This window comes from Notothenia coriiceps, unplaced genomic scaffold (assembly GCF_000735185.1).
Source record: "Notothenia coriiceps isolate Sejong01 unplaced genomic scaffold, NC01 NC01_scaffold00004875, whole genome shotgun sequence".
Classification (NCBI taxonomy): domain Eukaryota; kingdom Metazoa; phylum Chordata; class Actinopteri; order Perciformes; family Nototheniidae; genus Notothenia; species Notothenia coriiceps.
Genome location: NW_011337576.1, coordinates 183,689 through 205,249, shown reverse-complemented (window position 1 = coordinate 205,249; position 21,561 = coordinate 183,689). Strand labels below are relative to the sequence as shown.

General features: G+C 41.4%; 1 protein-coding gene across 3 annotated transcripts in view; it reads right to left on the bottom strand.

Annotated features, from left to right (window-relative positions):
* Positions 1 to 5,772: 5,772 nt before the first annotated feature.
* ash1l (ash1 (absent, small, or homeotic)-like (Drosophila)) overlaps positions 5,773 to 21,561 on the bottom strand; it is a 31,530-nt gene continuing 15,741 nt past the window's right edge. For 2 of the 3 annotated variants that reach the window (XM_010767892.1, XM_010767893.1), the window contains exons 11-27: positions 21,259 to 21,465; positions 20,982 to 21,128; positions 18,275 to 18,383; positions 18,025 to 18,174; positions 17,514 to 17,581; positions 16,987 to 17,153; positions 16,722 to 16,874; positions 16,232 to 16,286; positions 15,663 to 15,795; positions 14,112 to 14,366; positions 13,604 to 13,690; positions 13,406 to 13,496; positions 12,315 to 12,453; positions 11,237 to 11,409; positions 9,992 to 10,158; positions 8,920 to 9,430; positions 5,773 to 8,156 (exon numbers count right to left, since the gene is read on the bottom strand). In XM_010767892.1, the coding sequence (XP_010766194.1) occupies positions 8,065 to 8,156; positions 8,920 to 9,430; positions 9,992 to 10,158; positions 11,237 to 11,409; positions 12,315 to 12,453; positions 13,406 to 13,496; positions 13,604 to 13,690; positions 14,112 to 14,366; positions 15,663 to 15,795; positions 16,232 to 16,286; positions 16,722 to 16,874; positions 16,987 to 17,153; positions 17,514 to 17,581; positions 18,025 to 18,174; positions 18,275 to 18,383; positions 20,982 to 21,128; positions 21,259 to 21,465 (2,704 nt within the window). In that variant the 3' untranslated portion in view covers positions 5,773 to 8,064. The remainder of the gene's footprint in view (positions 8,157 to 8,919; positions 9,431 to 9,991; positions 10,159 to 11,236; positions 11,410 to 12,314; positions 12,454 to 13,405; positions 13,497 to 13,603; positions 13,691 to 14,111; positions 14,367 to 15,662; positions 15,796 to 16,231; positions 16,287 to 16,721; positions 16,875 to 16,986; positions 17,154 to 17,513; positions 17,582 to 18,024; positions 18,175 to 18,274; positions 18,384 to 20,981; positions 21,129 to 21,258; positions 21,466 to 21,561) is intronic. The other variant, XM_010767894.1, reaches the window with a different exon arrangement.

Genomic DNA, 21,561 nt, shown 5'->3' with positions numbered 1-21,561 from the left:
AGAAAATAACCTGGCCTGCAGACAAGACATGACGCACGCACACACGCACGCACACACGCACACACACACACACACACACACACACACACACACACACACACACACACACCGTGACATTTTATTAAAATCTCATTGTTCACTTCACACAGAAGTAGCTGCCATTTAGCGACTAGCAAGTACGATACCTTTGCTAACATTATTTCTTTAAAATGTACAATAAAGAAGGCACAATATGATATATAATAGGGGGATATTAAACGGTGATTTTTATTAGATAAAATGTTAATAGCATGTTATTATTACAAAAATGATAAAATAGTCAAAATAATCCAGCGCCTCTTCAAAAACGTCTGTTAATGTCTGTGTTAATGGCTCGGTTTTAATTGTAAGGTTATTGTTGCCATTGTCTTTGTATGCTTCCATACAATACAAAGTTAAAATGCATTTTTTACAATTGTCCTGATATCTTTGATGTAAATGTTGCTCCACAGTGACTGACCTGCCAGGTTCAGGGAGGAGAGAGTGGTGTTTCCAGGCAGAATGATCTCCCCGTCCCTGTGCTGCACCGACTGATCCAGCAGGGGGTTCTCCACCTCCTCACACTCTACCTGCTGCTGGGGGAGAGAGACAGGAGTTAACAAGTGCATGACAACACAGTGTTAGCTTAACAGAAAATTACACCAAAACTCATTCAGGGCAGTATTTGATTTATCCTGCGGGGAAAAAATAAAAACAATAACACTGAAAAAAACGACTGTTTGTGTGTATATCCTCATGGTAGCTTGTACGCAGGTTCAGAAAGCATGTCTCTGGTACCTCCTGTGCAGCGACTTGCTTCTCTTTGCCACTCTGCTTGGCACCTTTACTTTGAGACACCTTCGCATCAGAAGCTTAGAGAGATTTAAAGAGACAGCAGTTAATATGGGCCGTCAGGAAAATAAAATACGTTTTCTATTATCTGAGACGGAGGCCGTTACATTTCTTGTTAGACGCCTTGTCCTCTTTTTTGGATGCTTCCTGCAAGTGAAAAGATCTCAAGATTACTAGTCACATTTTATGGATATTAGTTGCACCATATGTTACTTTTTGCAGTCTGTTATACACAGTCTATTGGCGTGTTACCTTGTTTTTGCCTTTGCTCATTGAACTGCTGTTGGCTACGAAGGGAAGTTGGTCTGCAGGCTGCTCACCATCAACCCTTAAAGATGACTGCAAAAATAAACTTCAATGTATGTTTTTTTCTAATGAACTTGCACTTCTATGCTTGTGAGAACCTTTTAAAAACATTTGAAACAAGAACATGATGAGTAATGTTTGTCAGTCCTTACTTATCTTTACAGGACACTTTGATACTTAACATTTATTTTATGTTTTTGGCATTAATGTTAGACATTTCTTCACTTACAGTCTGAGTTCTCTCCAGAAGCATCTTTCTCCTATCCACAACTTCTTCATGAGTGAGAGGGAACTCAACCAGTATCTGAAAACAAGTGGTTAAGGAGTGCCAGTTAATGAAATTACATGATTCATTTGAAAACGACTTAACCACTGAGTTAACGTGTTGTGTCCCAGGTTAAAATCCAAAATGTAAATGGGCACACCTCTGCCAGATGAGCCGCTCCTGAGTCTCCAATCTGATTGTTGGACAGTGAGAGAACTAACAAAGCTCGATTGAACCGCAGGCCCTGAGAGACAAACAGGAAGACAACACCTCAGCCATCGTGAAGGAACTGGTTAAATATGAAGTAATGTCTGGTTTATACCTGTGCGATATGTGTAGCGCCTGCATCTCCTATAGCATTGAAGGCCAGGTTGAGTGACACAAGGTTCTTGTTAGCAGATCTGGTTGTTGAGAGAGCCGACCCAATCAGACGAGCGCCCTCATCTCCCATCCGGTTATTTCTCAGGGACAAGTGGGTGAGGCTGGACCAAAGAAACACGTACGTGAGACCAGGCATGTTGGTGCTACTATTTTTTTTTGTAAATGCAGATATACGTTTTTGTTGGCAATGTTCCGAACTACAATGTGAGGGATGCATCGATCCGATACTAATAGGCCTACATAGTATATATGGTATAATGCCGATATCTACCTTAATAGCGGGATCAATAGCGGGTTATAAAAGGGTCTGATAACATGTGTATCAGAATCAATATTATATCATTAGTCCCGCAGCGCGGAAATGTACAGTGTACAATGTACAGTGCAAAGGTGGCATAGCAAGTAATCAGCACATTGATCGACCGCATAGCTGAAGGAGCTTAATTCAAAAGGTTTAGACTTTTAATGGAATTTCTGTTGATTTTAAATATATTTTTACCAGGTTGTTGGTGCACAATTTATCATTTTAATAATAAATAACAATTCACTTCATCCATATCCATCTTTATATTTGTTACATTGTGTTATAAAGGCAATGTTTGAGCCAAGCCTGCCTTGAACATAAAAGAATCCTCCACACAGTGAGGCGATGAAATAATAATGAATGACGAAACACTAGCATTGCATCAATAGTCGGTATTTGGTATGGGATTCAGGATTGAAAGTGTCAGATCAGTGCATGCCTTCATATGTGTCTGCTTGGTAACTCACACACTGTTTTCACAGAGCAGAAGGTGGTAGCTCTGCTCTGGAAGATGGTTTCCCTCCAGTGTCACATCCCTAATTTGAAACAGGAAGTGTCAGTAACCCTCAGTGTCTGACTGGTAATGTTAAACATACTTTGTTGTCATTTTCTCTGCAGCTCTACAACATTACTCTCTACAGAAGTCCCACAGGGTGACTGACGGCAGAATCCGCTCACCTGAGGTTGGAGCACAGTGATATTGTGTTCACGAGAGAGATTACCATTGGATCTGTCAGCCCCGCCTGCCAAAAGCTGCCACACAGAGGACAAGATTACACAAACAAAAACAGTGACAGCTGGAACCCTGCTCCCTGTATTAAGAGTGCGCTCATTACTCACTGAAGGCTCTGCAGCCTGCTCAGGGAGAGGAGCATCTTCTGTAGCACTCTGGCAATACGCTCATCCACCTTCCACCCTGTGTGTATTAAACACAGATTATATTGTGTGTTCTCCAAAATTAAGCAGTATATAATGGAACATAAATAAGTTATTATTATTATATTTGTACTGTATATCACTGATTTAGAGATTGTTTAAAAAAAGCTATGATACATAATAAAAAATAATAATATTATAAAATAAATAAATGAAGTTAAATGTGGTCGGAAGCTTAGGTGAAAGTTAAGAAAAAGGAAAGGACACAATATATTAATTAATTAATATTCAAATCTAAGATTCGATCTCATTCTTACCAGAAACCTTCAGGTACTTGGCACGGAGGGGGTCTTCCTCCTCCAGCTCCACCTGGAGACACGGCTTGGACCAGCACGGTTCAGCATTGGACTCCAACTGACTGTCCTCTGAAGAGAATATTTAATTTAATGTCGACATTTAACTAGTGAGCTGAAGCTGAGATTATAAAAAAAGACAATACGTGTTCATTTTGACATCCCATAATGATCAGTGAATTGTTTTTTCCAGTGTAACTACATCTTCAGATTATCTATGGGTGGTATTTCTTGATTGCTAATTTGAGGGCCTGTTCAAAACTTAGATCATGTTCAAAGGACAGTCAACGAGAAACATTGACGTACTTTGAAACAATGGTCCCTTGGGCACAGACATGCAAGAGGTTATGGACATTTTGTTTCTATTTTTCTCTTAGTTTTTTACTCTTAGTCTGAATTGTAGTCATTGCAGTCATTTTGAGTCTCATTGTTTTGTGTCTCTTGTGGTTGTGTTGTCCCTTGAATAGTCTGTTTCCCTATCCAGCAGTTTTATGTTCCTTTGTGGTCCTTTTAAGTCTCAGTTTTACTGACATACAGTATGTCGGATGAAGGCAAGGGATCCAAAACATGTTGGGGCCCATGTGCCTGTGCCCGTTAGGCCTGTTCAGTAATACTGCTTTGAATTAATACATAGTAATATTTGTTGATTTAAATAAAATCGATTCACATTTGTTAAAGACATTAGATGTAGTGATCAAACATTCCTGCAATTGAAAGGAAATATTAACACTTGATATAAGCAAGGTACAACATCATAGTAGTATTAGTATGCATTTGCCAGGCGTTTAGAACAGGTTTACCTTTGTTCCCTCCTTCAGTGTCAGTAGGGGAGGATGGGGGCTTCGTGCTGACAGCTGGGATATCCTTCATGTCCAGAAGAGTACAAAGCCAATGGAAGTCCACCTCCACATGGCCCGAGCACTGATATTCATCTATGGGTGAGAAGGTTTAAAGCACTGACCACGCAACTCTCAACCAGTTAATAAAACAGTCTGATACTTACCAAACGTCTGAGAAGGCAGTTTTTCAATTGGAGTTGCAGCTAAAAACAACAGAAACTCCATAGTTTACATCGCTTTCTCATTTTTAATGAAGCACTTTGTTACCTCAGCAGATATAAAATGCTTGTGATTAAGAGCGTGCCTTATAATAAGATTCAGCAAGCGTTTCATTATAGTAGCCTTTGCCTTTTGATACTGCAGGAGTCAATTCTGCTGCTCACACTTTTGTTAGTACATAACAAACTTTAAATTCTGGACCTTAACGTGCATATATATTTTTTTATTTACTGTATTTTCACAGTTTTGCTTCCTTTTCAGATCACAGTTTTTCATATATTGCCTGTCCAGTGAAAACTGAAATGTTTCTTCTGAAAAAGCTGTTTACTTAATAGGCTACCTTTAGGTTAAATATAATAGCCTAATGAAATTACAAATGTATACACATTATAGTACAATACCATCTGTGATTATATCATCATTAAAAACGTAGGTCTTTTAATGTAGGCCTACAGATGAAAAACTATTCAAGAGTTGCCTCATCATTGACAGCGAAGGAGCTGGAAACGTTGATGAAAGCTGTTCTAACCTGTATTTTTCTCGTCCTCAGCATTGGCCTTGTCTGGTTTCTCTTTTTGTCTCTTTCTCGACATTGCTGTGTTTTAATGTCAGAATATAGTTACATCGTCAGATAACGTCGCTATACTGCTATCAGCTAGCTAACGAAACCCTGGGCGTCATTGGCGTTACCACGGTAACCAACACGACCTGTTGGATTTCTCGCGAGATTTAAAGCGAGGTATTAGAGCTTTTTCTAAGCGTTTGTATTTAGAACAAATTCATCACGGATGTCCTCTATTTATCTCTAAAGTCGTCTTACTATGGTAATATAACGAGAGTTTAATATATATTTAGGTACCATAACAGTGAGAGAGTCAACTGGTCCATCAGCCAAGAGACTAATCTAATCTGTATAAAATACTTTTGACTGTAGTCGAAATAATATATTATGATTAATACTTTTCTATTGTTTGTTTAATTTAGCAGAGCCCAGTCTTTTGGCAAGGCTTATTGTCTTTATCCTTTAAATAAGATACATTGCATATCATTAATTATATTAAAACCTAATTTAAGGATACAATTATAGTACATTTCTTCTCAATATCACATCGGTAATAAACAAAACACTGAAGATTATTAAATCTAGTTTTATATTTCCCATTAACATATTTTTGTCTTTCTCAACATACTACTGTTTTGACTTATTTGATTTATTTTTAATATAACATTTGTACTACTCTTTTAACATCTCAACTTTTGTAAATTACTTGTTTGAACAATGTTGAAAACAATCATTTAGTTTGAGTGATTCCTAAAGCCATAATAAATAAGGAATATATGAGCAAAGACAACATAAAGTATGTTCACAATAATGTAGTGCTTTTTATTAAAAAACAAACAAAAAAACTAAAACAAATATAAAACAAAAGTAAAAACCAACAGCATTTTTCATGACTTAAGAATCATAATTACAAACTTTTAAACGAGTGGAAGAAGTTTTTTGACAAACTGTACACATCACAAAATGTCCGCCAGTCTGCCATTTACAATGCTTGCATCTTATTTTGTGATTGTCTAAAAATAACTAAACAAATCACACAAAACGCAGAAATACAAGAACAAGCATCATACATGACCGCTATCACAAAACGGAACCATTTCCTATTTGAAAGTAAAACAAAAAATAATAACATGATATCGGGCTGACAGCTTTACTTTTGTTTCCGTCACCGTTTTAAAAATATCATAACATTTTTATGTTGGTTTGTTTTTTTAGTGTTCAACACTTTGCAGCAAAATACAAGGAGTACGATCTCCTTAAAAAGTAATATTATTAACAATATTCAGTGACAAAGATGTCTTTGCTGATTCACTGTCCCGTCCCGATGTCTTCTGTGTCCGATGACATTCTTCCCGCTCATGCAGTACATAGTTGAATTTCATTTATAGGCAACGAAAAGTCAGCTTCCTCTTTTTAGTCGTCAGGAAAGTTACTGTGAGGTTTCTGGACATCAAAAAAATCATTTTCCTCCAAGCTTAAGTGTCTTCATTATAGTAATACAAACGGAAGAAAGTATAATATTATCATTAATATAATAATCATAATACATTTAGGGCTGTGTCCTGTACAGTACAATAATAAACAAAATCCGCTTTTCAAGATATTGCTTTTGGAGACACTCTTCAATGTAAAGTGTGTATATTTACAGAACTTGGCACTGTACAGCTTCCTGTCCCCCCCCACCTCTGTGTCTCATGTCTTCTCTTCTGTCAGTTAACCGCACTGGGACATTGCAGGTAGTCCCTTTCTAGCAGAGGCATTATGGGGGAGAAAGAAATCTCATCAAATATCACAATTTCTTTTTTAAACATTCTCCATGGCAACAAGGAACATAGTCGATTAAAGACAAAAAAAGATCTTAAGTCCCTTCCCCTCCCAATATACATTATACACCGCCCCACCCGTCTTACAGAATATAAGAAAATATGACCATCACGATACATTTTATGTTAAGTATTGTTTTCCATAGTTTTCTTAAAACTGTTAATTGCCATCGAGCCCTTATTTTTTTTTCTTTTGTTTTTAAAAAGGTATATCTTCAAGAAATCTGGCAGATTACAGACACACAGTAAGTGTACGCACGCACACACTCGCACACAAGGCAGTCGGAGAGCAGGGCTGTGTAAGGCGTTACAGTTGAAGCCGGTGTCTCCCCGAAACGCCTGATTTAGTTAAGCTGGTGAATTATGTTACTTCAAAAAGAGTGAAGCTGACTGCCTCGCGAGAAAATTAAAGATTAAAATCAAAAACCTCAACAAGACACTTTGACCGACAAAAGCGCACACTCAATGCTCCCCCCCTCCCTTTGCTCTAAAACACACCCCTCCTCTGTTCCTAAATCAGTTACTACAGTATAACAGGAAAAAGATAATAGACTTTTGAACGCGCTTGTTTTTCAGACTGCATCATCCAATGCTGTGATAGTGTTAGTGTGTTTTCATTATAGATACATTACACTGAGCTTCGCAAAATCCATGGTACCAAAAGTGCAGTTCACCACCCTCGTTCTCTTTCTCATGAGCAGCATCTGAGCACACTGCTCAATTTACATTTCTCCTATGCCATTCTCCCCCGCGGTGCTGATCTTCTCTCATCTGTAGAATTTGTCATTGCAGCTAGGTCCCACTAGGGGGAACAATTCTCCAGCATTCACATCCCCACTGACTCAAACCATCCATTCATCCCTATTCAGTACCACTCGTCTCATTTCTGATGCTTGATGCTGTCTGTAATATTCAATGCATGTAAGTGCATGGGTTGTTTCTCCCATGTTTATATTTAAAAAAAACAGGTTTTGCATCATACTACTTAAATAAGCAAGAAGTCTGGGTCAGCTCTCTCTTCGTGCTCCTTGAGAACTGTTGAAAAGCTGAGCCACGGAGTCAGCAGCGCCTCCAAACCCCCCCCGGCCTCTCGGAGTTGAGAGGACAGTCTTGGAAGAGGTAGACTGGAGGACGCCCACAGGGATGCATTGTGGTCCTTAATGGCCGAACCAACAATGCTGCATTTCCCTTTCTCGCTGTCTCTCCATGTTCTGCCCCTCGCTCACAACAGTGAAAGGCAGAGTGCTTGACAGGCACGTAGCAATGTTATTTTCTGCACACGAAATCCCCGAATCCGAGCGTCCGTCGCCGCATCCGCCGCCCCGCGCCCTCCTCCAGGAGATAACTGATATCTATGGCTGTTGGAAGAACAAAAAGAGGGAGGGGATTAAGAGCTTAGACAGAAACAGCTTACATATATGGTTTTATTTAAAACATTTTAAAGCAACGTTAAAAGTAGGCAATTGGTGTCGATTCTATTACTGATGCATTAAGCTTCAAAGTGCAGAAAAAAGTGGCAGAAATGGCATCCAAAAAGGTTTGTTACCCTCTAAATGAAACAACTTAAGTCTTTTGACAGGTGTGTTCAAAGTCATTTAAAGTCTTGCTATGTTCTTTTGTTCTTGTTCTTACTATTAAATCACAAATTCAAAGTGAAACCTGTTATGTCCTTTGCTTTATCAGAAAGAGCTTATTCAGCATTTTCCTGCAGTTGCTTTATGTGAGGCTGCTGCAGGATCAGAGTCCGATCAAACAGAGGGCTTTTTGAAATAGTTTTCAATAAATGTGACAGGCTTTCACTCGCCGCTTTTGCGTTGCTAAGTGCCCTGCGTTTTTCCACTCTGTGTGTTGGGTTTTTGCTCAATGAGTGTTACAAGTTAGCCTTTAATTAAACCCTTTCAGCAGATTGAAGCAAAGAAACAGCAGACTGAAACACTGCATGGGAGCATGGGACTTGGACGAAGCAGCTGATCAGAAAACGGAGGTGGCCATATGTTAGATGATAACTGAAAAGAGTTTAACAAAAATATGAACAACAGCTAAGTCCGTGCTGCTTCGTCCTCGTCCCCCACTCCCGATCATGGACAGTTTATTTGAACCTTAAATAATCAGTTGACCTACCCCCCTCCTTTGATCCCGCTTCCTCACCATTCTTACTGGGAGTTTTGTGCAGCAGGTCTAGCAGGATTTTATTGAGCCGATCCCTCTGGGCCTCCCTCCTGCCCAGCACCGGGTGGTGCAGCGGGGAGGAGGCAGAGGACGAAGGCATTTCGATCATCTCCCCTATCCTCTCTGCAGAATTGTCCTCCAAATCCTTGCGCTCTTCAGACACCTGCCCTTCCTCTTCATCCTCCTCCTCGTCGTCGTCGTCGTCGTCTTCATCTTCAACTTCGTCGCCCTCCCCCTGCCGTTCCGCTCCCCTGGGCTTGGCTGAAAGAGCTTCAGGATCTTCTGGATTCAGTTCCGTGTCGTCCTCCTCCCCCCCTCTCCCCCCCTCAGCCTCGGGGGGGAAGTCTTCTCCCCGGTCGCAGGAAGAGCCGTCGTCCTCGCAGCCTCCGGGTCCTTTGGGTTGTTCGCTCTTCCAAGCAGAGCGGCCCCCGGCCCTCTTGTAGTTGTCAGGAACGTAGTGAGGCTGCAAAAATGTCGGAATACGAATTATTAATCATGGCTTGATTGAGATGACTGGTTTCAGATGGTTAGGTTAAAAACAGAGAAGTATTGGCCATTTTTATTTAAGTCTCGGTTACAATGACCTGAGAAAGCTGAACAAACGAGAGCATGCTTTCCATGAAGGAAAAACTAAACTAAACAGAACTTAGGAAATCCCCTGAAAAGCTTTACAGTGTAAATGAACTGCTGTTAGTATTGAAAGTGGCATATAACGCTATAACCTCTTCTCAAGTCTGTTATTATTACAATTCGAAATTGGAATAATTAGCCACAAAAATATACATTCCTACACTCAACAGTCCCCATATATTTTGATGTGATTATATGAAAACCTCTAGTCTCTCTCATTTGTTTCTGGTTGGCTCCACCTCTGCCCGCCCTAAGCACTGAGCAAGAGGAGGTGAGGAGGAGGAAACTGTGCCTCGGGCTGTAATGTTATCTCCACTCTTAAAATATCTTTCAGTGTTTATAAATCAGTAACAGATCCCAGCAGCCCACCCTGCCCAGACCCCGCCACTCTCACCGAGAAGTCCCTCTTGGGCGCCAGCCGCTTGGGGAAGTGGTTGAAGGCATATGGCTTGGTGCAAACTGGGTAGCGGTTGCGATGGATTTTGTAGAACAGGTGAGCCGACTTGTCCAAGCGGTAATCACAGATGTACACGTCCTGCTCTTTCACGTTCTTCGGCCGTCCTGTAGGAAGGAACACACTTTGGATTAGCCAGGAACCGTTGTAGTTTACGTCAAACCACCAGACTCAGGGACAGTTTCATTCCACAAGCAATAAGACTGCTAAACACCTGAGCTCTTTTAAGTGCCTCCATAACCCACATTTATTTTGAATACATTTTCATTGTATTTCACTGTACAATATTTAACCTTACATTCTGTTTCTTTCAACTGCACAGTTTTATTCAAATGTATCGTACGCCGTTTCATTGGCACCATTTTTATCTTTATTTTTGTATTATTATTATTATGGTTATTTCGTTGTCTTATGTCCTTTATATGATACGTTGCATTGTTGGAGGAGCTCGGGACCTACGGTTTTCATTGCTATAACTACACTGTAGCTACTGTGCACGTGATAAACCCTTAAAACTAGTTTGACATTAGAACATGTGTACATTTGTCAGGGTTAAGCCTCAAGCCGCTCTACAGCTGGACTCCTTCCTGTCCCACAGATTTGAAACAAAAAGGCATGGGGATTCAGCATTAAGCCACTGAGGTCTCTGGAACAGTCCGCCTGAGGATCTGAGGGACCCCCCCCTTTTCCTTTTTCTAAAGAAAACCTTTCAGCGGAGGGCAAAAGAGACTTTATTTTTTAATGCCTCTTCAAAGGAAATTGAAGACCAGCTTTAAAATAACCAAAATTAAAGAAGAAAAAACTTTAAAGACTATAAAGAATCTTTCTAGCCTAACTTTTAACTAAGGTGCCTTGTTGATTTCATTTGTGTCCGTTTTTAAACCCTAATCATTGTTTTTTATACTATTTCTATGTTTGCTCTGTGAAGCACTTTTGACTGCAGGTTGTATGAAAGGTGCTATATAAATAAAGTTAAGCTGAGCTGAGTGAGCCATAATGGGATTGTTAACCTCCAGCACTGTCATGCTTCATATTCATACTCACACACTTTGCACCCGAGCACAGATAAGCGCAGCTGCATTTTTTACAGTTCACAGAGCTTTAATGGAGCGACAAGGAAACCTAAGCGGTAGTTGTTGAAAGAACTCCCTTCATGCGTGAGTTCACACACGTGTTTCCCCTCACCTTTGCAGTAAGTGTAGAGATCGAGGACACAGCAGGTCGCCACCACTGACTCCAGGGGGACGATCTCGTAGAGCGGCATGCGGAATAACTCGTTCTGGTAGAAGCGGCGTGATGGAGAATGATGCGTCTCGTGAGGTCGGAAGTAGTGGTGGCCAAAGGCAAACCTCTCACCCCTTAAGAGTGTGAGTAGAAACAGAAAATACAAATTAAATGATGAAGTACAACTTGATAAGCACAATAATAATCCACCAGTATCTGACTGTTCTCCCTGGAAGGTAACTACAATATATCACCATAGTCGTTGAATACTACAATCTGATTTACCGTCATTTTCGGACTATAAGCCGCGCCTTTTTTCCAATTTTTCGACGCTGCGGCTTATATAACGGTGCGGCTAATCTATGGATTTTTACAGCTAATGGCCACTAGGGGACCTCCTAAATCTATGGATTTTACAGGTTACATTCCACCACCTTTAACTCTATGGGCTCTATGGCCGGTCCGCGCCCCCCACCTTTAAGCGGCGGGCTGCAGCAGGAAAAGCTGGAGGCCGGAAAAGAGTGAGACAGGTAGCGCGCAAAAGTAAAAGTGGAACCGAGAGTGGTACGAGAGACAGAACGAGAGCAAGACAGACAGACATTACGAGAGCGAGACAGTTTGTCCCCGTACCACTGGTTGAAAACCACTGCTGTAGATCACTGCCGGTACGTGCGCTGGGAGCGCACCGTTTAAGTTTGAAAGTTGAAAAGTTTGTGTGTCTGAAACGCTATGTGATACAGTACAGTTTACACAGCACAGTACATGTTCTGTAGCTACTATTGCACTAAATGCTAACACTTGAATACGTTATGCAAATATGCAACTTGTTTGTTGAAATGTTAATAAATGGGAGCTTCCTCAAACAGCCATCTCTTTCCCGACAATCCCCTCTGTGCACGAACCCTTACATATGGTAATTAAACATTAAAACACCTGCGGCTTATAGTCCAGTGCGGCTTATATATGTACACATCATTCAATCTAGCTGCTGCGGCTTATATTCAGGTGCGCCTTATAGTCCGAAAAAGACGGTACTTACTTTTCGTTCTTCCAGAGTTTCTCGATTCGGAATATGTCGAGTTTGTCTCGGTTGACGTGAGACAACAGACGGTAGGACTGTCTGACCGGCTGTCCCTCAGGTGTGCGTCTGCTGTCTCTCATCAGATACGCACAGTCACCTACACACAAGATACTGACAGGTTACTTGTCTGTAAAAGTAAAAGTGACTCCTTGGTACAAAGGTCAGCTGACAGGCTGAGTATAACATCTCAGTGCAATAACACTATTACCAAATGTGAGGTTTGAACGGCAAAGAAATGACCTAGAAAACATCAGATTTACTTCATGGCCACTTTAAACAAAAACCGTTGAAATAATAAAATGATTTAGAATTGCCTTGACTAAATTACTTGACTGCCATTGGTTTCAAACTATTCAAATGATCTACAGGTTTCTTAAATGGGCCAAGAAATGCATCAGTGTGCGAGAAGAGGAAGAAACCCCTGTGGGCTAGAAAACATTTACATCGCAGGATAAAATATGAAATGCATTAAACACGTTTGTCAGACCTGAAGTATACACACAAGGCATTTGGGTGAGTAACACTCAATGTAAACATCACGTAGCTTGTTTACAAGAAAACTTCACAGGGCATCTGAAACAGGATGCATTTCAGACATTTGTGGAGCGGCTGCTGCAACACTACACTACAACTATAAACAATTAAAAGGCCTGACAAGTGGTGCATGTGCGCCACAGAGATCAGCCATAACAAGAGGCCGATGTTTCCTTCTACTCATATTCTTCAGTGGGTACACTAAAATGGGTCGTTAAGCACTTTTCTTTTTAAATTAGCAATACACAGAAAATAACCTAATGCCTGCCAAAGAGCAAATTTGCTGTTTTAGCCAAACTGGACATTATGACCATGGAAGGAAATGTGTCGGACTTTACCAGATCCTTGTGGTAAGCATTATTTAATCGGCCACATAAACACTCATGTCAGGCGGTCCTGAAGTATACTTGCACATACACGACTGGAGGTCAGCAGAAACCTTTAATGGGACTCTAAATGTACAGAGACTGGACCTTTCCAGGCTTTTGTTAGCTCAAGACTTCTGGTTTCTCTACCTTGATGTAGCAGGAGTTCATCTCGAAGGAGGCAGATGTAGTAGACAGAGCCGGCTTGGGCGTAGCTGGGCTGGGGTATCATGGGAACTTCCTGTGGCAACAATAACGCATATGGGTGAGGACAGATGAGAGAGGTTCTATAATTTAGGCCTAGATAGGGACAGCAATCATGGCTGTTTGGAGGGGGGAGAGACGTACCGTGTCTACAGGTCGAGGTTCACACTGCTCACACAGGTAGTGCTCCACCTCAGTCTCCAGCCTCATGCAGTCAAAGTGTTGCCACACCTGGAGTGAGAGAAACAACGGTTGGATCACAGGAAAGCACAAGATAGATAGTTGAATGAATAACTCCCCAGCTGGTGTTAAAAGTGCCTCACTCAGTGATGTTCTGATTCTGTATTACTAACACAGATAAAAACATTTGTAACTCCACACAGATCTGAAACTGTGGTAGTTTCAATCAATATGTGCAACCCTCCATGTGTTCTAGAAATAGCAGAGAAGACACACAGGAGGACTGAGTGCACACTCTGCTTTGGAAAATCTATTTAACAAAGCACTCCTTAGTTAGGTGGAGTCTCAAGAGAAAGCGCTCACTGGAAACAGGTGTAACCTAACAGCCGGTGACACAAAAAGATATGACGGGGAATCCATCTTCCCCTCAGCTCGTGCAAATAACGATTTCCCCCCAACTTGCGTTTCATACCATGCACTTTTCACACTGGATCATGAGGCCCTCGTCCTTGTACATTCCACAGATGCAGCGGATGATGTCGTCGTCCTTGTCGTGGGACCCCGACCCTCCGTGGTCACGCTCCAGTGAGTCCGAGCTGTCGGCCTCGCTGGCGGTCTCGCCCACGATCTCATCGATCTGCACGGCGGCTTCATGGCGAGCGCTGAAGTAGGCTTTCCGCAGCCGACACACGTCCCGGCCCACAGACGACTTCTTCCCGTAATATTTCTGATGGGGGGGGGAAAAGAGACAAGTGATAAATGCAGCTGCTTTATTTTTATTTTTGTGGCAAAACAATACATTTGCAGGAAATAATGATTACATCTGTTTATTTTTGACACAAAGCATTCACTACCAGCTTTAAGATATATATACATACATTTTTTGTAAAAAGGCAGAAGAATGCACATTTTACCCCTAAAAATCAAACCCTTCTTTTTCAGTCACTCATACAAGACTTTCAGCTGATCCGCCTGCAGGCCTACAGCAATTTCCCGCCGAACAAAAAGGTCATTGACACAGACTGATGCATTCAAAACTGTCTTTGCAGCTGCCAACATTTCAAAGACAATGCTTCACGCCACAGCTTTCAATTCAACAATAAACCACATCCCCCTCACGCTTTTCTCAATCTGGCCAACAGGGTCTTGGGACCAAAGGGGAATCTAATTTAGACAACCACTTCAGATTTCTCCGACTGGAAGAGTAAGCTCCTCTGAGAGGTTTCAAGTGGCACTTGTTTAAACGGCTCAGCTATACAGATGTAAATCAAACAGGCCTGTAGCGTGTGCGCAGAGCATCAGCATTCATGAAGCCATATCCCACTGGGGAGGTGTTAGTGTGTGAGACAGGAGGAATGGGTTACAGCTGCACATTAACAGACTGAACGATCATTTTGATGAGGCTTTTTCAAATCGGTTGTACTCAGAAATGTGGTATCAACTCGAGAGTCTCAAATGGTTGTGTGATAAGAGTTATTGAGAGATGAATTGACTGACACGGCAGCAGCCTTCAAGCAATCATAATACCGATCCTTTTCATGATTGTTGACATCAATCCGACAGATTGAAGACAGAGAAGATCCACAACATGGATTAAGCGTTTCGTTTGATGGATCCTTTTCAAACGGCAGTGGGTTTATCCCTCAGCATCAGGGTGTCTTTACTGTACCTTTCTCATGGGAATTGAAACCTGAGCTTTGAATTGAGAAACCAGGGACTGAATGTAGTTCCTGAAAGTCAGTTGGAAGTGTAAAATAATTCCTGCTTTGAGGTAACAGTTTTTGAAGGTTCAGAAACGATTGAGTTGCTGCTTTAATGGCTCAAAGTCACTGATTGGGAAAGCAAAGGCACTGTGGACCCCAGATACCATGAAGCACTTGGTGTTCAGTTTTATTGGTCAAATGTATCTTTAAATACTCAGTACTTCTCCCATGTACTGCTCAACTGACGAAACTATGCACACACTGTATGAATGTAACCGAAAAGCATTGAAGGGGATCATAATGTGGGTACACCTGCCTACCTCAGCATTGCGGAACACTTTGAGCATGTCTGTGTCGAACGCTTCAACCGTCTTGTAATGGCCGGTGAGGATTTGCTTCTCGATGGTGCTCAGGTCCAGAGGGTCGGACACCTTCTCATAGTACTGGCTGTTCCTGATGGCACAAAAAAAAGAGGGATAAGTCTGTATTCATTTACAAGAAAACACATTTAAAACGGGATTGGTCTGAGAGAGATAGGCAGCCGGTTGTGCCATCATATCAGTGTCATGTTTTTATATTTATACTATTTAAACATATCATAACAAGCCTGCTAAATTAACACACATGCTGCATGGTGGTTTAATGTTGTGCACACAGTGGCTTACACAGTAACGACACAGGCCGCTGACAGTATTAGTACCATGTAGCCAAAGAGACATGATGAGCTGTTATTGTTTTGATACAGATACTATCAGTAGCGGACAAGAATCAAAGCACAGGCTGTCACGGCTGAAATGGGAGGCAAAAGATTAAAACTGTTACTCTATGTGGGTGCTACAAAGTGACGGAGCGGATAACAGCGTAACACTAATGTATGGAAAACACTTACCTCTTCCTAGATGGGAGGTTCACCAGCGGAGCAGCAAGTGTCTGACCGGCTGAATCTGAGGGAGAAAGAAGGATAACATTCCTCAACTAGGTTTTATATGATTTGTTTTCCACTAGTGAAGTCCTTTTGAAATGAAGAGTCTCTTTTTAAGGAAGACCTGGCCACGACAAGCAGCAGCATGAATGAATGAAAGACATATAATTGCAAAGAGAAAACACAAAGAAAATCTGTTTTCTTCAGTGTCAAGTCTTTCTGAAACAAATAATCAATACACAGAAGCACTTTTTACAATTTCAACATTAGCATTTAGGACATCATATCTTTATTTATACATTAGAACCGCTGAAAGGGGTGGTTTAGAGGCCTCAGATTCGTCTAGAGGTCAGACTAATAAGAATAGTTTATAGGAAAGGACAAAGATGTTGTTCAGCGAATGCTTACACAAGCACCAGTGTGGTCACATGCTCTATATTTCTCCTTAATCACTTACCCTTGTAGCTGGTGATCATGTCACAAATCTCCTTGAAGATGTGTGCGAGGCGAGCCGTGCGTGTGACCTCTGTGTTCTCCTCGGCGGCGGCCAGTCTCCGCGTTCGTACCGAGCGAGACGTCTGAAGGGCTGAGAACTGCGTCAGGAACACGTCTAGAAACAGAGCACAAACGTTATTAATGTCTTTGTTATTACATTTCATATGGCTTAAGGTTCAGTCCCATGCTCAGAAAGGATGCAACTGAGCCCCTAAAACTTAACTCACCTGACTTAATATTACCGTCGTCCCGGATGACGCCTCCCCAGCGCGTATACAAAGACAAGCTGCCGGAGTCTCTATCTCTCTCGCCCTCTTTCTTCAGCAACTCCTGTTTCTCCCTCATCTTCTCCCAGTTCCTCAGGAGAAACACTCGGTGCTTCAGCACAAAGTTCCTGATGAGTGAGGGAGAGAGGACAGAAGTGTGAGAACACTGTCTGTGATTGCAAGCATCAACTCACACCTCACACTTTAGAGCTGAAATAGCAATACACTGTTAACCATTCTGTTAAAGAAGCATAGACAGCAGTCATTTTGGTTATTGAAGTTGCAAACTAACTACAATAAATGACATTTAGCCAAATGGTTGTTTTATTCTCATAGACTGCATTACATCTGATTAAGAATGCAAATATTTGTTAGCATATTGTCTACTTTCAGTGAAATTCATAACTCTGAATATATACCAAATAGAACCAAAATAATAAAGTTACATTCAGAAAGTGTTGTTTATGTATTGTTGTTTATGTGCTTACCGCTCCCTGTTGGACATGGGCTTCATGAGATGAGGGTAAAACTTGCTGCTGTCACTGGACTCTTCCTCCTGAGGATAAAAAGAAGCTCATGAGGCTGTGTGTAATTCTGGTTTTATTTCAAATTCAATACAATTTGAGAACTTCCTTGAATGATTCATCCTCATAACCATGATACTGTACATTTGTGTTCATAACTTTCAACCTTAATACAAAACTTTCTTTACTGAGTTTCTTTTTTTAGACACCTGGCTCCCCAAGAGCCCCTCTGAGACCCACACACACATCCATGCCCTACATCGACACTGCACCTGATTTTTTTTAAAACACTGCAACACTTTTATCAAGCTTCAGCTTCAGCAACATAACAAAAGGATATAGTTTCAATTAAAGACAAGTCTAAGCACAGCATTATATCATGTAGTAAAAAAACAAACATGCTTTCCCTAGAAATACAAATGAAGTTGTCTTTTCTAATCTCTAATTAGTATTAGTATTGACATTGATCACTCACTCGTTTTTTGAGCTGGTGCTTGGACTTCCTCTTCTCCTTGAGTCGGCCCAGCCGCCGCGTCCCTCCCGCCTTCGGGGGCAGGCCGTTGATTCGCTGGCTCTTCCCTCCGATGATGCCCCGACAGCTCTCTGAGCCACACTCACACACTTGCTGTAGAATGCCCCCAAAAAAAGAGTTGGAATGAGTACTGCAATGAAGTATGAAAAGTGTTGTTGTATTAGCTGCTCAAAGATGGCCGCTGGTGTTTTACCTGCTCTTCTGTATTGAAGGAATGGAAGTTGTAATCATAGGTGAGCTCAGTGCCGTCAGGGATCTCCTTCAGAGCAAAGAGACCGATTCTGTAAACGCCATTCACCGACCTGACAGGGAGAAGAAGAAGCAATGAGTTGGTGCTGCGTGGATACACATGATGAATTTCATCGGTAACCATAAAGCATGAGGAGATTTGTTCAATTAAGACGTAAAATGTCTGAGTGGTTTAAATCACTGGATCTATTCAAAACACCTGCAAATGGCTGCATGTTCAAATTGTACGAGCTGCTCAATAGATTACCATGTTATTCTGGCTGGTTAGAGAAGCAAATCTAGCAGGCACATGCTTATTTTACTATGTTTAGAAAAGTAATTTATTGATGACATTATATAGAAGTAAATATATTGATAGGTAATAAAAAATGAAATGACTTTCTAGCACATTCCCCGCTGTTAATAAACAACAGGAACCAGAACAAATTCAATTCATCTTTAAAAACAAAAGAAATGGAAAGCTAATCGTTTTCAGGTCAATCCTTTTTTGTCTAGGGAGAAAATGACAAAGTCTAAAAAAGGAGGGTTCAGCTTTTAGAGGTTTATGTCTTGAAGTAAACGAATGTTGACCAGGCTCAGTTAGAATTAATTAAATCAGAGCATTTTAAAATCAGGACAAAAGGAGAAGAGGACTGGCCAGGTTTTTTATTTGCTCGATTTGGCAACTGCTTAACACCTCGTACTCCCTTATTTCCCCCTTCTCCAAACCAAAGCAGCGCTCCAGCTTTTCGCTATTCTTCTAAGAATAAAGCAGGCTATTCTGTTCGCCAGCCACTTGATAATTTATTCCTTCTATAGGGGTAAAAAGCTGGTTCAGCGCATTGTCTTCAAACACTACAGCTGTATCTAAGGCCCGGCTCCAAGTAATCTCTCTTCTGTGACAAGATGGACGACTCGTCACGGCTTTGTGCTGAAAATCCTCCATCCTTGTGGAGTCTTTTATTTCAGCCCAGCCACTCTACAGTACACACAGTGTCCTAGATGAGTCCTATACTGTAAGGGCAGAGAGTACAGTTGTATTCTGGCTCCCTGGAGGTTGTTAGCTGTCACATGCTAACCATTTTAACTGTGCTGACACATGTTGCAGACATTTAACATAATGGTTAAATACAAAGAAAAAGTAGGTCTCACTGATAAAAGTCAGGCACAGAAAAAGCCTGCCAAACCAAGTCTCCTATTGCAGCGTATGTAGCCATGTTGAGAGAACAGCCCCTGAGGAAACCAGTGAATTGTTTTGGCATAGTACAAGGTATTTAAGCCATTTAGGTCTCTGAACACTGGCAAAGACTCACTGAGGTGATCTCATCAGATTATCCCCCACGCAACCACAATAATAAGGCTGGGGTTTCAAGTCAGAGCTTTGTCATTTAAAGCGCACCTGCTACACGCGTCTCTATCAGAGCTTGTATAAGATACCCAAACAAGGGTAACCCAAACAAGGGTAACCCAATAATGGCAAACATACACTGCATCTACTTATCTGTATCTCAAGTAAAGTGGTTCAATTGCTAAGCTTAATGAATGCACACAACTTCAGACATTGTCTAAATATAGAATTTCTTCCACATCTAACACAACTATAAACCTTCACAATGATTTATAGCTACAAGATTCATTACAACTCAAGGTAACCTATACTGAAACCACTATTTGATATTATGTGCGAACACTTCAGTTAAAATAGCCATAGCAGTATTTGTACCGTACCATAATGATTATTTCTACGCATGTGAACATCTTTCGTCCCCTTCTGGTACTTTCCCTCCGTTTGCCTCATACAGACTGAGTAAGAAATTACCCAGCTCACACAAATCAGCAGGCACACAAACAAATAGCAATTAACTGAAACTATTTAGGTAATAGGCTGGTATTTTCCAGTTCGTTAACCGTAAGTGGCGGAAGCATTTAGAAAAAGAAATGCTGAATTATCAAGCTGGAACGTTTTCCAATCAGCTTTCTCACTCTACTCTCACAACTGAGCAGGACTCGGCTTCACTTGTTTATCACTCCCTCTTGAATATACTGTGTGTGACTGTTCATCTCCCTCACAGTCCTTAAACACTCCCTGTGGAGTTTTAGGACTAAAGCCACAGAGCTGTTTTTTGAGTTAACAGGTAACACAACAAGATACGCTGATATAAGTCAACAAAGATAGGGAAGAAGAGGATAATAAACATGGGTGTAAACAACGCTGGCATTTTAAAAAGCGCAATGTTTAATACCTGGCCGCGAACTCCAAAGATATAGGGCTGCAGGTCACCTCTACTATTATTAGATACTAAACTATTAAAATGCAAAGGTCAAAGGATGTATTACTTCCACGTTCTCTGGACTCAGGGCACCACGATTGGTATTACAAGACAGGAAAGGCTGGGGCTAATCAGTCAGCATGCTAATTCCAATAGATATATCTCTGCAACACAATCCATAGATGTCTTTGAATATACACATTCTGTTCAAAGGTATTTGCCCGCTACAGCGTACATATCTGCTCTGTAAAGTACAAACCATGTCTGGCTCAATTATCCGTCCTCAACTTGGACATTACCATTCTTTAAAGGGTTTAGTCAAAAATGTGCTTTGGTGAGAGAACCCAAAAGCAACAAAAGGAGATCAGGGGGGAACTGGTTTAAATCTGCCATGACACCTACCACTTCTGCATCTCACAGTTGGGCTCACAGCTGTGGTTGATGAAGCGCGCCTCATTGCCCATTCTGTAGCTGTCGATCACCATGCCGCTATCCAGGTTCAGACAGTACTGGCCACTGTGGGCGAAGTACTGCTCCATCATACGGCTCCTAAAATAAGGTGGGAGAGAAAATAAAAAAAGAGGTTTTAATTTATTTCCATGGCAGGATAAATAACGTCCTGAACATAGAGAAGAAACAGACAGGATTTATTGTAGACTACGTGACAAGATTGTCTCACCTAAACTCTTGTTCGCTAACCACCTCTCCCAGGTACTCGATGATAAACTGTCCAGAGCAAAGTGACTCCTTGGTGCGGATGCCCCAGCCCTTGCCTTCAGCCCGGAATCGCTCCAGACACTGGACCCAGTCGTGTCTCTGGATGTGCTGGTTGTCACACTGATCATTAGAGGGACAGGTGCTGGGAGAGCACTCAGCAAAACTCATCCTGGGGAAAAAGGCAGTGAAATGAGGCTGACTCTTAATACCCTGTTTACTTTCTTTTCATTAAGGTTTCATTATCGAACAAACAATGTCTCAACAA